The 14,419-nt window shown below is 51.2% G+C and overlaps 7 protein-coding genes across 7 annotated transcripts; 3 read left to right on the top strand and 4 right to left on the bottom strand.

Moving 5' to 3' along the window:
• Positions 1-6: 6 nt before the first annotated feature.
• On the top strand, positions 7-1,127 carry CC84DRAFT_357246 (uncharacterized protein). The gene has a single exon (XM_018185886.1). It carries the CDS (start codon positions 325-327, stop codon positions 904-906), a length of 582 nt encoding a protein of 193 aa, XP_018030381.1. The 5' UTR covers positions 7-324; the 3' UTR covers positions 907-1,127.
• Positions 1,128-4,085: 2,958 nt separating this feature from the next.
• On the bottom strand, positions 4,086-4,394 carry CC84DRAFT_1222346 (uncharacterized protein; the record flags this gene model as incomplete). The annotated part of the gene is made up of 2 exons (XM_018183359.1): positions 4,086-4,178; positions 4,239-4,394. The coding sequence occupies 2 exons, from the start codon at positions 4,392-4,394 to the stop codon at positions 4,086-4,088; spliced, it is 249 nt and encodes an 82-aa protein (XP_018030380.1).
• Positions 4,395-5,220: 826 nt separating this feature from the next.
• Positions 5,221-6,835, bottom strand: CC84DRAFT_1168911 (uncharacterized protein). Its single transcript, XM_018179522.1, has 2 exons — positions 5,285-6,835; positions 5,221-5,239 (listed from the first exon to the last, which is right to left on the bottom strand). The coding sequence occupies exon 1, from the start codon at positions 6,768-6,770 to the stop codon at positions 5,337-5,339; it is 1,434 nt and encodes a 477-aa protein (XP_018030379.1). The 5' UTR covers positions 6,771-6,835; the 3' UTR covers positions 5,221-5,239; positions 5,285-5,336.
• Positions 6,836-7,722: 887 nt separating this feature from the next.
• CC84DRAFT_1231370 (uncharacterized protein) lies at positions 7,723-8,468 on the top strand (the record flags this gene model as incomplete). The annotated part of the gene is made up of 1 exon (XM_018183722.2): positions 7,723-8,468. The coding sequence occupies exon 1, from the start codon at positions 8,124-8,126 to the stop codon at positions 8,466-8,468; it is 345 nt and encodes a 114-aa protein (XP_018030378.1). The 5' UTR covers positions 7,723-8,123.
• CC84DRAFT_1156001 (uncharacterized protein) lies at positions 8,391-10,836 on the bottom strand. Its single transcript, XM_018176959.1, has 3 exons — positions 10,591-10,836; positions 9,924-10,541; positions 8,391-9,864 (listed from the first exon to the last, which is right to left on the bottom strand). The coding sequence occupies exons 1-3, from the start codon at positions 10,810-10,812 to the stop codon at positions 8,725-8,727; spliced, it is 1,980 nt and encodes a 659-aa protein (XP_018030377.1). The 5' UTR covers positions 10,813-10,836; the 3' UTR covers positions 8,391-8,724.
• A 161-nt stretch (positions 10,837-10,997) lies between these two features.
• Positions 10,998-12,869, top strand: CC84DRAFT_1209720 (uncharacterized protein). Its single transcript, XM_018182233.1, has 3 exons — positions 10,998-11,284; positions 11,344-11,709; positions 11,773-12,869. Exons 1-3 carry the CDS (start codon positions 11,182-11,184, stop codon positions 12,801-12,803), a joined length of 1,500 nt encoding a protein of 499 aa, XP_018030376.1. The 5' UTR covers positions 10,998-11,181; the 3' UTR covers positions 12,804-12,869.
• Positions 12,870-12,881: 12 nt separating this feature from the next.
• CC84DRAFT_357148 (thioredoxin-domain-containing protein) lies at positions 12,882-13,884 on the bottom strand. The gene is made up of 2 exons (XM_018185885.1): positions 13,509-13,884; positions 12,882-13,454 (listed from the first exon to the last, which is right to left on the bottom strand). The coding sequence occupies exons 1-2, from the start codon at positions 13,736-13,738 to the stop codon at positions 13,097-13,099; spliced, it is 588 nt and encodes a 195-aa protein (XP_018030375.1). The 5' UTR covers positions 13,739-13,884; the 3' UTR covers positions 12,882-13,096.
• Positions 13,885-14,419: the final 535 nt, after the last annotated feature.

Raw genomic sequence — 14,419 nt, 5'->3', positions numbered from 1 at the left:
TGTACGCACCATGCTAATCTGCGACGCGAACTCTCTGTACCGCCCTTCATCCAGCATCCGGAGCGGTCTTGCTCATTTCGTTTCTTATCGCGTCCTGCTCGTGCCAGTTCCGCTGAGGCAGCTGCCATGCAATCACGCTGGGAAGGGCCGCTCCTGCCTTTGGGAGCAGCTAACGTGGCCAGCATTCGCGGCCGGCCTATCTCCGCACCATTCTCTACCCTCGACATGGTCTCTTCTTTTCTTCAGCCTTGCCAGGTGCACCACAGGTCTCCTTATTGCATCGTTTAGCCGCATTGTCTATCCTGCACTGCATCCCATTCTAGCATGTCTAGCCCAGCCCCCCGCCCGAGCGTGGCGCACATCCCCGGCATCGGTCCATCCAGCTCCATCCTCCAGCGGCTGCTTCATGAAATCAACAACACCGGTGCGCCAAGATCAGACCCTATTTTCCCAGCCAACAACGGTCCACGCTCAAGAAATGGCTCCATGGCTTCCTCGAGAAGAGCGTCGTTGAACTTTAGTACCGTCCAACCGGAACAAAGGAAATTGTCGGTTTGGGCCAAAGGTGGATCAGCTGCGGAGGATGCTCGCCAGAAATTGAGAGCTCTCGACGAAGCCCGTCTACGCAAGCCGTCAACAATCGCCGCTCAATTTGACAGCCCAACAGCGTCTCCCGCCGCCATTGCTTCGCGGAAATCATCGGCTGCGTTGCCTTCTCATCCATTCTTCACTGAGATACAGTATAACCGCGCGGCTACTTTTCCGGAGTCCGGGCCATCTTCGCCTACCTTGAAGCATGCAATCGATAGTCCTGGTGAGAGAATATCTCTTATAGCCGTGTTTTTGCTGACTGTGAATTGTCACACCAGCTGGAAAACGAGAACGCAGCGGCGCCTACTCACCTGATTTTATATCAAAGAAACTACGCCAAAAGAGTTTCCCCGACATGGCCTGCCGGGACCGCGACTACTGCTCAGCATTTTACACACGTGACGACATGGTGCCTGGGGGTGGCTCTGTCGTGACCACTCGGGTGCAAAGCGCTACCTCGGAAGACCCCGTCTTTCGTCTGGAACCGCTACCCGAGGCCCCTACAACTCCGCCCTCTCCACCCTATGGTTTTCGAAGCACGCCGAAACACGCATACAAACCGTTCCGTCCTGCAACGCCACGTCGATCGCCCACACCGTCCGAAAGCGGGAGTCCCAGGGGTACACCGACTTGGGCGCGCCCACTACACCTTGTAGAAGACGAGTTCTCCGTTTACAAGAATGTGCATGGGAACAAGTCGCACGAGCATCCCCTTTGTCTCTATTGCTTTCGGCAGCATGGCGATTTACACAGGATTGTCAACAACCACTGCGAGGCGTGCGGGCAGGGTGAGGTTTTGGAGGGTCACTATTGGGAAGCACGAATTTGGTCCTAATAGAGAGCTGGTGTCTCCACAAACGGCTTTGGCCGGTCTCATTGGACGATGCAGACAATGATCCATGGACAGGGATGTATGGAGTGTTTGATTTGGTTCCTATTCCCTTGATCGTTTGTGTGTGGCTCGAAGTTTGGAGGGCTTTTGGGTACGGTTCCTTTGAGTTTCGGTATACCGGTAGTCTTGGATAGCGTTTATTCACTATGTTCTCACTTTCTTTTCTCAAAACTGCTTTTGATACATCACCGTACGGAAGATGGCGATGCACAAGTTGCTTTTAAAAGTTTATGGTCAGGAACAGCGGTTCCTGATTCTTGGTCGACAATGATCTGTAGTGTCTCGAGCGGGGCGGGGTTTGTGTGGCATACGCTGTGCTGCACAGCGTCTTGCAAGCAGCGTACGCTTTACAAAACATCGCCGTGGAATATCACATAGTAAGTATGCGGTTGTATGCAAGCATCTCTCGCTTGCATTAACTTTGCCACAGAAATTTCCAACCTCTACCATATTGTGCAGTGAAAGAGCAACTTTCACCCACGGGTTGGGGTTAGTGGCTGTAGCATTGGTTTGTCGAATTTCCGCATTTTTTCGCAAATCACGGTCTAAAGGATGAAGATGGCCTAGATTGCGAATGCATTGGTATGGTTGGTGATGTTGCGATGATTGAACTCTGAATGTGCGCAGAATCTCTAGAGTGTGGGTGCGAATGGGGCAGGAGGAAAGGGCATGGAAAGAAGGCGTAGGCATACTGCTTGTGATGTCGATAGTGGGTGTGCGGGAGGGATGTATGTGAGATCCCACTTACAACACATCTTCTATGTAATAAGACGACCGTCATTTGTTTACCTTTTCGGGATCACACTTCGTGGATGGCTAGTGTCAACAATCGGATGACTCATGCTCATTTATTGGTTTGTTCTTGATTGGAGGAGAGTGCGGCAGTGTGACGGGATTGTGATTGTGGTTGGCTGCGTAGTTGCAGACGATGAACGAAGAGAAGAGGTTGTCCCTGGGACAGGCGAAGGCATTCTTGCGATATCGGACTAATTTGCGCGCTTAATGCATTTTTCTTGCGGATCTCCAGTCTTCGGCGTGGCCACTGATTATAAGAAGAGCTATGCCTTATCCTATGCTCGGTCGCACATGTCGCAGCGATGCCACAAACTCAGAGAACTCGCTTCTTGTCCATTCCGAAATATTCTGCTGGCGGTATGTAATGTACGCGCGTGGTATCCATGTCTTGTTGTGCGATCTGCAAGGCTCCGCCTGCCTTGCCCACGTGAGCTGCATGGCCATGGTTGAGTGTTTAATTCAAAAGCTCACCGCAGCCCTCCATAAATCTGCTGCTTTCCATGTACCGCAAATGCTCCAATGCCGCGGGCCAAAGGTGTCAAGAAGGATCCAGACAAAATCCCCACATTGGAGATATTGAGGAATGCAGGAGGACAACGAGGTTGGCCGTTTGTTCTGTTGGTTTTTCTCGAATACTGACTCTTGCAGTTGAGTGAAATACCACGTGGATTACAAGCACTGTTGAGACCCAGAATACGTCGGTAGGGACATCCCACTCGAGCTCTGCAAAACTTGCTACCGACTCAAGATCTTCCTCATCACAATAGGTGGATCGAAAGACCGTAAAATCCTTTGGAATGTTTAGGGATTCGGCAAATGTCTCTTTGCGATGGGGCCATGATTTACGTCCGCCCGAGCTAGTTCGGAACGTTCGTATCGATGTAGATATGCCTTATGTAAAAGAGCTGTTTGGGACATTCTCGATTTGTTGTTTGAACTCAAGTGCGAAGCAACCATCTTCATTAACATCCGCGCAGTCAAGACATACCATCGCCCAGGATGGATCGCGACGACTTAGGGCCTAGGTTTGGACTATAATGGTCCGAATGCTATCAATCAAAGGGAAAGTCTTGTTCCAATATTGGAGAGACCGATAGACCGCACCCACGAAGTCGAAGTAATCTACCACCTGGGGATCGACCAAATTTAGAAATCTTAAATCCACCTCTTACGAGACTCTTCTCTCTGCATAGGCGGATAAAGCCCCACTGGAACGTTCAACAATGTGTTGCTTTCAACGAGGCGCCGGAAACAGGAAGTGGTTTTCCTCAGGAAGTTGCGCTATCAGCGTAAGTGCCTCACATCCTGGTGATTTCAAGCGATCTTGAGGGTCGTTAGCCAGTTCTCAATTCTCGGATGCCGGCAGGTGGGTGTGGTCCGGAACGCAACTAGTGCGAAATATCAATTCCAAGGCGCAGCATATCACAGCGAGATAGCCTTGTAACAAAAGGAGGTTTTCATTAACGTGGCAACCAGCGGTACTCTGGGGTCAACTGCGTCTTGTGTCTTTCCCAACAGTCCTCAAGATTTCAAATTACTTTTTATTTGACGAGAAATGAGCAATCACTTTCTACAACTGCCAGTGATGCGAGAGAGGAGAGACACGTCACCAGACATTTTTGGAATGGGCGTCTACCCCGTTGACACACTGTACAGAATTGCTCAATCTACTGCGCTCCATTCCTACGACCCAAACGTTTTCAAGGGCCGACACAGGCTCCATCAATACACTGCAGCTTCGTCCCATGTTTCGGACAGTTTTCAAGTGGATTCCAGAACTTCGCTGTTGCGCAAGTCTCAGCACCTGCTACTTGTCCCGCAGACTTTGCACCTTTCTCCGCCCCTCGAAGATGGAAGACTTACTGACACCCGAATCCAGCCAGATCTGCGTGCATTTCAACTTTTTCATCGTTAGCCCGGTACAGTCTTGACAACGACAGAGAAGGGAGATATTGCGTACCCGATGTCCACCATTGCACTCGCATCGTATCTCACCAAGGTTGTCGCACCAGTCCCATTTCGGGCCGCATTCGCCCTGGGCTACGACCTCCACTGGGGTGGAAGCTGTCCTGGATGCAAGCACCATGAGCGTAGCAAGGGTGACCGAGAACTTCATGCTTGGGGGCGTTTGATGGCGTTCAAAGGCTTGAAGATGGCGTTGGGAAAGTTCACAACCATTGTGCGTGGCGTCATAATGGCTGATACTTATACCTGTTCATTGGGCTGGATGCAATGTGCTTGAGCAAGCTCGTCTGGAAGTGCGTGACCGTGACTTGCAGATGGAGGTGGGGGCAAACAAATCAGTTGAGGGTCTGAAATAGATTGTACGTCAAGCCAAGGCGCGACGATTAGTCTCGTATCCCGCGCATCGCTGTGACCGGCAGTAAGTACTTCAAAGACGTCGGTGCTCAGAGTTTGTCGTCCCGAAAATCGGATTGCAGAACCATTTCCTATTCTCTAAAAGTGGAGATTGTATCAAGATAATTGTCTAAGTGGGTCTGGAGATATACAAGAGACCGCTATAAGGACCCACTGATTGATCTGTCTTGATGACGAGGATGCTTTTGTTCGCTGAGCACAAACGTTGCCTTGGTCTTTAGTGAAGACGAGTGCTCTGATTCTGCGTCGATATGCACAATTAATTACCATATATACGAGTCACTCGAGCTTGACTAGATATACTACAAGCTTTCAGCCACGATCGGCAGTAATTGGGCTGTCCAACGATGGCGTCCGTAGGCTCACGTCAAAGAGTGCACGTGTGAAACGGGGCGCATCAGAGGGTTATCGAATGGTACATCAAAGGTTCGCCTTACGCATGCTGTAACCACGAACGCTGGAACGGACCGTAAATTACACAAGAGACGTGCCTACGTGTAGTGCGCAATGTGGCAGCTGAACTGACAGATGTGAGGTGACTTCGCTGCACGGCATTGCGCGACAAAGTATTGCCAGATACAACTAGGCTGTCAGCCAACCCATTTGCTTCAGCGAATGCACTCATACCTGGTTGATGGAGAACGTCAGGCCAACTGTGATCTGGCTTGCCCCACGTTACCTAAAGCTCCCCCCGCTCCCTCAACGGTCTACCCTTCTCCGCCAGATCCTTGTCATAATCAGGCGCATCCCTATCAAATTGAACGTCGGGCACATCAGCGTCCCTCCCAAATTGCCCTTCGCTGGTACGTATAACCCACCAACCTGTAACGGGTTGTAGTGTGTCACGCTTACCACCTTGCTCATTCGCCCAAGGCTCGTTTAGCTCACTCAGATCCGAAAACTGCGGTACCTCCAGGGTGCCACCATATTCATAGTCCCATTGTGCTGTAGTCTTGCGTTCTGGAATCGTCGGATATGTGGCTTTCTGCTCCTCAGCCCGAGAGGGAACAGATTGCGCGCTCGGCCAGAAGCAAAGAAGCTTTTGCGTGAGCTTTCTGAGGAGACCTTGCTCCCGCACTGACCCATCACAAGGGCTTGCAGCCATCGTGTCGCCTGAGAGATTTGAGTTTCTCTTGCCGCGCTGCCTTGTTGACTGGAAGACCTCTTCACTGTCCCGCACCGTGTAACCCACAGATCCGGCAACAGCTTTCGCCATGTACTTCTCCTTTCCATCTCTGATATGGATCGGTACGTGGACTAATGCTGCTGGTACGTCGTGCCATTCGACAGGATAGTATGTTTTTTCTCCATACCACCAGTCATTGCCGTTCTCAGCGACCATTTTGGCCCAGCGTCGGGCTGGTCCCTGACCACCGAGCAGCTTCCCGTCCGTACCCCAAAAGATGAAAGCAAGTATCCACCCGCTGAGAAGTTTAGCACCCAAGTAGCTGTCCCTAGAAGAATGGACTGCGCCCTGCCAGAAGCGCACCACACTCGGCGAGTCCGGTGCCTTGAAAGTTTCGACCATTTTCGAGACGAGTACTTTGAGCGAAGACTGCCACATTGCCAGTTCTGGGTGGTCCCTTGCGAACGTAGAAAGGTAGTCAAGTCGGTTGTGGATGTCTCGCCAGTCGTTTTCTTCGCCGAGTAATGTGACAGAGGGAATACCGCAAGTAATCCCATATTCGTATACGAAATACTTCTGCAAAGTGCCCATCATAGTAACAGAAGCAGCGAGTTTGTCCGTATCTGTGGTAGTAGTAAAGTTTGGCATAATCCAATCGCGAAGGCTAGGGTCCTTGATATTTTTGTCAACCAGGTTGGTCATCTCTATGAGGAAAGCTGGCAGATCCATGAGTTCATGAACGATTTCCAACTTCCTCTTTCCCTGGTGGTCTACGAAATGCTCACGAAGTTGCTCAGCGTGTTCATTAACGTAGAAATTGAACTGCATCAAGATGCCGAGCCACACGTCTTCTGGACGGAGGACGACGTGGTTGTGCATTCGGTACGCATCCAGTATGGTGCCAACGAAGCCGTTAGCCGATTCTTCCTCGGCTCCGAAATGGCGAGGTGCTGCGATTTCGATCACCGTTGGAAACGACGAGTCCATGACGGAAGTTTCGTTCTCCTTCCATAAAACAGGGCAAGCATGTTGGAAGAGGCTAGTGGAGTTGTCTAAAGTGTGGGGTACAAAGTCAGTGAAGTGCTCAAAATCATGGGAAATTAGGTGGGATGTGGTTGTTCAAGCTCTGTGTATGACCAAAGCCTGATGTTCTCAGACAATGATAACAGCCGAAGACAACCACTTTGTAAACCCCGGGTTTCGTACACGTTGACAGCGCAGGAGCTGGCCTTACCTCAACAGGTGCCACACGCGTAGTTACCGGCATATCGATTTTCGAAGAACGCGGGTCGCTTTTGGAAGTGCTACTAGACACTACAACATGCTAATTTGGACAGCCAAAGTATATAGATCATGGTTGACGTTGCTGCCTGATAATGGGCGCCGTGAGGGGTAAGGCGACCCGCGAATCAACGTGAGTCGTTCGTCTTAGGCATCCCAGATGACCCTGGTCCGCGATAGCAACACTGTGTCCAGAAGAGCATTCCTCAAGCGCTTTGTTCCTCTTTTATGAACGAGTCGTGTTGGATCTCGATGAGTTTCGATGCTGTTGCGCCTCAGCCCGCTTCTCTGGGTCCGTCTTTGCAGCCTCTACACCTGCACCGGATTCTGCGGCGTTTGAGGGCCCGTCGTGATCTTTTGCAACTTGATAATGACGTTTTCGGAGCGGTTCTTCGTTTCCAATCCGATTTCAAAATGTATAAGTCCACGCTGGTAGTGCTGATATTTGAGCTCCATACCGGTACAAGGCTCGTCACGACATGCCGCCTTTAACGGAAGTCCTGAGCATGGTAAAAGGCCAGGCCTTTGGCAACGCGTGGATAGAGTCTCGGTCTGGGCAGAAATACTGTTATCGTCACAGGAGCGAATACCGGTTTGGGCCTTCAGTGCGCGATATATCTGTAGGTACCGTTCTCAGATCGTTCACACTCGCGCCGCTTACTTGACAATATAATGCGCGTTTGAATGCATCGCGAATCATCCTTGCCAGCTGAAGTATAACCAAAGGCGAGACCGCAAAGAACGCCATCATCAAGGAAACAGCTTGCGTAAAGCGGACCAACACCGAGGTCTGGGAGCTTGGCCTAGCCAATTTTGCCTCTGTGCTAGATTTTGGAGAGCAGAGTTCGTACCAAACTGAAGCGTCTAGACGCTTTCATCGCCAATGCAGGAGTCGAAGTGCAAAAATTCCAGTATGCAGAGGGTCTTGAGCTGCAACTGACAGTCAATGTCGTTTCATGTTTCCTGTCCGCCATTTTCGTTCTGCCAAAGCTCCCGCAGACTCCGGAGGCGCATAACATTGACACGACGCTTACATTCTGCGGTTCGATGTAGCATATCATGGGTCCCGATGCCGAGCTGTACATTCCGGAGGGTGCTAAGACATCTGAAATTCTCGGTGATCCGAAACGAAAAGACATCGTCTCGCGATATGCCTTGAGTAAGTTTATGGTCCATCACTGCTACCACCAACTTGCTGCTTCTCTTCGGAACAGCCCAACCCAGGATCGGTCTTGCGTCATCTTCAATATGATTAACCTAGGCTGGTGTGAGACGGAATTGTCTCGCACGAAGCCACGTCCAATTACGGAAAGACTAAGCTTTGCAGTGATGGTGTGGAGCGCCGAGAAAGAAAGCAGATCTTATATCCATGCCTTGGCAGCAGGAAGAGAAAGTCATGGGTGATATTTGTCAGAGTGCGATTTTAAAGAATAATCCAGCTACGGCCAGAGCGAGAGGGGACGCCGGAACGAAAAGAAGATTTGGAACGACCTTTTGCGGAGGATAAAAGACATCTCATCTGGAATGGCTGGGTTCTTTGATTACGCGGTAGATCTTGCTACAATTCTCCAGATGAACCCTCGTGCCATAGGACGAGAGAGTTTTTGGCGCGGTTCCTTCCAACTAGAGACCAGAGGCTAGATGTTGGACGCATTAGCCATCACGGGCCAGGAAAATTCAGATCTTCGAGGAAGCAATCCCATGCAAGCCATGGATTCTCTCTCGGAGCATGAAGATTGTCAAGCTGCTCATAGCTTTGATAATCTGCATTCGGAAACAAACTTGTGTCGTCCAGTTGAAAGTCCCATGTATCGAAGGAAAATGTCTCAGAAACTGCAGAAGCTTCTTGAGGTAATGAGTCGTTAGGTTGCAAGGCAAGAGCTGTGTTCGGGAGAGTACTAGGCCTTTGAACCTCCTGTAAAGGCGGCTGTCTCAGGCGCTGCACGCGATGCATTAGCCTAGCGATTGGTTTCCAAAGCATCCCCGAGTCGCCATCGGCAATGAGCGTAGTATAGCTAGAGAACCCCTTTCTAGCAGCGGCATAGGCACGGTCGAATAGACTCCCGTAAGGTTGTACGAGCAATTCAGCAAGGACGACAGCCAGTGCATGCCATTGTACCCAGCTTTTCCAGGCCCAAGGAGCAAGTTCCGCTGGCATGGGTTTCAAATGCTCTTCGAGGACGGTAGTAGCTGCCTCCAGGATGTTCATATCATCCCATGGTGGGACTATGTTGCGAGAAGATCTGTAGGAAGGCCTTCGCAGAAACAGCTCCAAGCTAACTAGGATTTTTGGACCACATTCAATGTGATGCATTACCAATGGCCCGGTCTCAGCCTTGAATCTACAGAGATCGTTCTCCACATGTTGCTTCAAATCGTCAATGACAGCGACCATTTTCGGCCAGTGTGACCAGTCCGTGCCGTCCGCATTGGACGAGAGCTCGTACAGCTTACGTTGACTCAACATAGCCGCATAAACTAGCTTGGTGTGGGTCATGTCAGTAAAGCCGGGCGAACCTACCATAGGCACTTTGCTTGCTGATGATAGGTCACTGTCGTTTATATCAAGAGGAGGAGACTGAAATTCTGACAACGGTACCATGGGGACTGTACCTCGGTCCATTGATGCGTGTGAATCAAGTATACCGATCGCGAACAATAAGCGTCGCCGCAGCTCTCGATCGACCGTGGAGGCGTTGCTCGGGAGACCTTTGCTAAGCCTGAGTGCGGTGGCGGCTCTTACTGCAATGGCAAGCAACGTCCAAGTTGTTGCGCTATTTGAGCAGGTTCGTAAAGCGTGCTGGTAGTAGGGTTAGTGTCGATAACAGAGTTGCGAGCCTGATGAAAGTGTTGACGGACAAGATATACGACGAATGCTTGTAGGGTGATCAGGTCAGGACCCAAGAGCAATTGTGATCGAGCCAGCATATCTTCAGTGGCCGATTGATAGAGTGCCAGCATTTCTATTCTATCCCCAAGATCCTGAGCGACGGCCTCCTCGTTGGTGATGGCGCAATAGGCCATGAAAATAATTGAAAACTGCAAGGCTCGTACAGGCACGGATGTTTGTTTTGGTTGCTGATTCTGCTCAAAAGTCCGCATTAACGTGGGCCAATGGAAGAGTTTATATGCGCTTTCTACTCGGAAACGATAGATTTCGAGGAGTTTCGCCTGAGCGGTCGCAGACGGCAGATAAAACGGCGCGTGCAAAATTGGATGGCGGAATAGGATTGCACCAGCTCTCGAGGCATCGTCGTCTGGCTCAGGTGTCGGGTCCGTCTTGAGACTCTTGTCGTCTTCGTTTCCACTTTCTAGAGTCTCGCGCAAGCCACTGATTTCTTCAGAGAGCAGCTTCCAAAAGTCTGGAGCAACAAAATCGTCCATCCTGGCATTTGATGCAGTTCCAACTGAGGCATTTCCATTCACTACAGGATGGTCCTCAATCTGTGCACTGGGATGCAATGGAAGCGCATGTTTCTGTACAAGGTCAGTCATATCCTTACAGACGCATGCGTGAATGCTGTACTTGATTATACTCCTCGAGAAGGTGCTCTATGCGCACAATACGCGTCTCGATATTTGTATTGGCGCTACGCGTTTTCGCGGTTCTTCCCCGAGGTAATCTGGCACGCTGAATGACGTGGCAGCTGAGCCCTGAACGACTGCATGCCGAGCATGGCGTGCCTTTGTCGCATCGTATCTTCCTCTGCTTGCACTGTTGACATGCCAGTCGTGGTTTTGGGTCCATTGTATTTCGTGTTGAGTGACTTGCGATTGTCGCAGTGGGCACTGTCGATGACGATCGCAGCAGCCTTAGCTTGAATTGTCCGAAAAGAGTAAGGTGGTCTGCTCGGGGAAATATTACGGGCGGCTAGCGCCATGACATAGGCTAGCCTCTGTGGCAGCCTAGCCAGGCAGTTGCAACACTCGACCAGGCAACTTCTTATAGAATTGAATGTATCCGACACAATAGATGTTGTGTGAAGCAAACTGATTGGGTCGTTTTCGCTGGCCTCGCCTTTGAAGCTTACCCAAATCATTCGTTTGAATTTTTTCCTCCTCCCACGAAACGCTGCACAACTGCACGTACAACAATGCCTTGAGTAGTTATACTAACATGGGTTTTGCCGATTTACCAGCAGAGCTGCTGCAAACCATCCTGAACCATGCAATAGTGGTGCGAGGCATGAAGAGAGGACTGAGGCTACGCTTGATAAATAGTATGTGCACCAGCTCAACGGCTCTGAACGCAGTTAAACAAGTCTAACTGTTGACCCAGAACGATTCGCCGCTGAAGTTATCGATACCATCTACGCCTATCGCATGCTAGATGAGCGATTTTGTCAGCCTCTCGCTACCGTACGAAACCCGCCTATGCCACCGTTCACAGCATCTTATATCGAGTACCGCATTCACAACAAAGAAGACGATTCCAGTCTAGCCCCGTACCCGAAATTGGGGCTCCTGCGCAGAATCGCTCAAGACCTGGTAGCTGAGAACGTATCGCTTCCGTACGATGATTGCGTCCGCTTCCTGTGTCGTCTCATCTCCGAGGGTGGCGCGGATCGTGTTTCCCAAGTGTTCCCGCCTGCTTTGCCACGACCGGCCTATGGTCATGTTCTGTATGAAACAGAAGAATACTATGGTGAAGAATATCCCGCTAGTAGCTTCTGTTTCGTCGCTAATTTTTTTTTTTTTTTTTCCACAGTTGACAACCTGTTCGCTGCGGCCGTTGTGACAAACACCGTGACCATTGTCGAACGCTACATCGAGATCTACCGAGACAAATCGTTCAAGCCCCTACTTGGAATGGATTCGCGAGAGTTTAATCTGCAGGCTGCCCGCTATGCAAGCCCGGAAACCCTTGAAGTTCTCCTCTCCGGAGGTCATTCCCATCGTGTTGTTGTTCCGCGACGCAACGATATGCTCGTTGCTGCAGCGTCCGTTGGTCGTCCCTCTGCCTTCCGCTTCATCCATGAGTTCCGTATCGATGAAACGCCGTGGGATTTCAAAGATCGAGCAAAGCGATATGCCTCGCTGCAAGTATTCAGTGATGCTCTTCTCACGCCGAGCAGGGAGGTGTGGGACCATGTGATGGAACTAAGGGCTCGATACAACTGCCCTAAAGATGTACCTGAAGACCGCAAACAGAGGGTTCTAGCAGAATGTATCGGCCAGGGTGGGGACGCAGACCTACTCAACCATCTCTTGGACTTGTGGCCTGATATCGCTGAAAAGAATGGCTTTGGCGATCGCGCTTCAGCGAGTCCGTCAGGTCTTCTGCTGGACGCCTGTGCGAATGGCTATGAGGATCTGGTACGCGTCCTTTTATCTAGAGGCGCTAGTATGAGCTCCGCAGTAATCATTGCCGCCGCATACGGGCAGACAAAAATCGTACGTCTACTTCTTGAACACGGCGCCGCTCCTTTTGGTGGGCTTCTCAGAGCTGCCGGAGGTGGATATATGGACGTCGCACACATACTGCTCGATGCTGGAGTCCACCCTGGTGAGACAGACCCACGTCTGCTCATGTATCCTGGGCTTGTGACATATGGGTTGACCGACGTCCCCATTGCAAACGCGTGTGCGATGGAACATGTCGAATTGGCCAAACTATTGAAGGAGAAGGGGGCAAAAGTGAACGGGCATGCGGGATCGGAATGCTTGAGAGTCACTCGAAAAAATGGGTTAGAGAGCATGTTGGATCTTCTAGATGAATGGCATTGTCGCGGAGTCTAGATGCAGTGGGCATATATCAGAACCTAGTTTCCATGGCTCTGAAACAATTGAAATTGAAGTCGATACATGGATTTCATCATTGTGAGGGATTCAGCCGACCGAAAGATAAGACGTAGTTAATCGAAAGAGCGGCTCGACGGGCAGGCCGAAGCAGCTGCGATCCACCATGATATTCCCAGTTCTAATTTATCCGCGACTCACTCCCACAGGACCAAAGCACAGCTCATCAAAAGGTATCCCTAAACGCCCCATAGCCCAACCGAAACTCCATGCCAAATGCGAGACCTCATAAATCACCGCCTTGCCCTTACAGCAAACGGGCTTTCCTCTGCAGCCTTATATGAGTCAAAGCTCAGCAAGCTAACAAAGTACAGCGCAAAGAACCTGACCACCAAGTCGCCGAACCCTCCGTTGCCACTCATCATGCTCTGCAGGTTTGCCGCGATCCCAGCACCGCCGCCGACCGGTCGCGAGGGTGCCGTTGTCGAGCCGAGCGTGTAGCCCTTAGACTGGAAGTGTAGGCCGCGGGCCGCAGGGCCGTTCGTTGAGTCTTGGACGGCTTTGCGCACGGCGGCTGTCAACGCGCTCGGGTTTGCACCGCGGATGGTTTCGACGACCGAGCTGCCTTTGAGGACGAGGAAGGTTGGCATGCTGTACGCGCGTGTCAGTGGCTACGAATCGATACAGCGGAAGAGTGTGGCTTACGCAGATACACCATACTTTTTCGCAACTTCCTGCTGGCTATCGACATTGACCTTCGCAAACTGGATACGACCCGGCTTGGACTCTTTCTCGGCGAGCGCATGGAATACGGGCGCGATGGTCTTGCAGGGACCGCACCAGTCGGCGTAGAAGTCGACGACCGTATATGTGGCTGAGGATACGAGCTTCTCGAAGTGTGACGAAGATGTCACGGAAATGGTCTTGTCGGGCATGACGATGGTATTTGGCGCACGTCGAGAAGGTGAACGGGTCTAGTATGGACCTGGGCAATTTTGCAGCAGATGTATGTGTTCGGCGTATGCGACGGCTGGTGGAGCGTTGCGGGTGGAGTGTGGAGCGCGGAGAGAGGGCGGGGCGGCTGCAGATGTGAACAGCTTGCGGAAGAGCGGGCGGAGGTCCGAGATAACGCCGATTGGCAGCTACCGTGGGGGCGGTTCGGCGGTAGCGCGATGACTTCGCTGTTCTCCATGGACTCCAGCACAACAGCCTTGTAGTTCTTGGGCAGATGATTTATGCCGGTGAACGTGTCATTGTGCGCATGCCCTTCAATACCAAGAGATCGTACTTCGAAATGCATCTCCTAAATGTTTCAGTATCATTCAAGAAATGCTGGACGCTGGCTAACTCGTCTTTCCACTCACCAGTGTTTGTACATGTAGAACGCATGCTCGAAATCGAACACTCTCAGGATTTCTAGACCCACCCCGCCTTTCGCGATCCCAGTTCTCTGCTGCGTGCAAGTGGCTGCCCGACAGCGTGCCCTAGCCGGGGGGACTACTTCGACGTTGTAACCGATAGCGTCTCGTAATTCGCCCATATAACCACCACCTTTGACTAAAAGATTAGGGCGGATGTCTTTGAAGTCCTTGTCGATGACCTTGCCTTCCCCCAGT

The sequence above is a fragment of the Paraphaeosphaeria sporulosa genome (assembly GCF_001642045.1).
Source record: "Paraphaeosphaeria sporulosa strain AP3s5-JAC2a unplaced genomic scaffold CC84scaffold_13, whole genome shotgun sequence".
NCBI classification, from domain to species: domain Eukaryota; kingdom Fungi; phylum Ascomycota; class Dothideomycetes; order Pleosporales; family Didymosphaeriaceae; genus Paraphaeosphaeria; species Paraphaeosphaeria sporulosa.
Note: the sequence above shows the minus strand (reverse complement) of the source record. Positions and strands in the feature narration are given on the sequence as shown.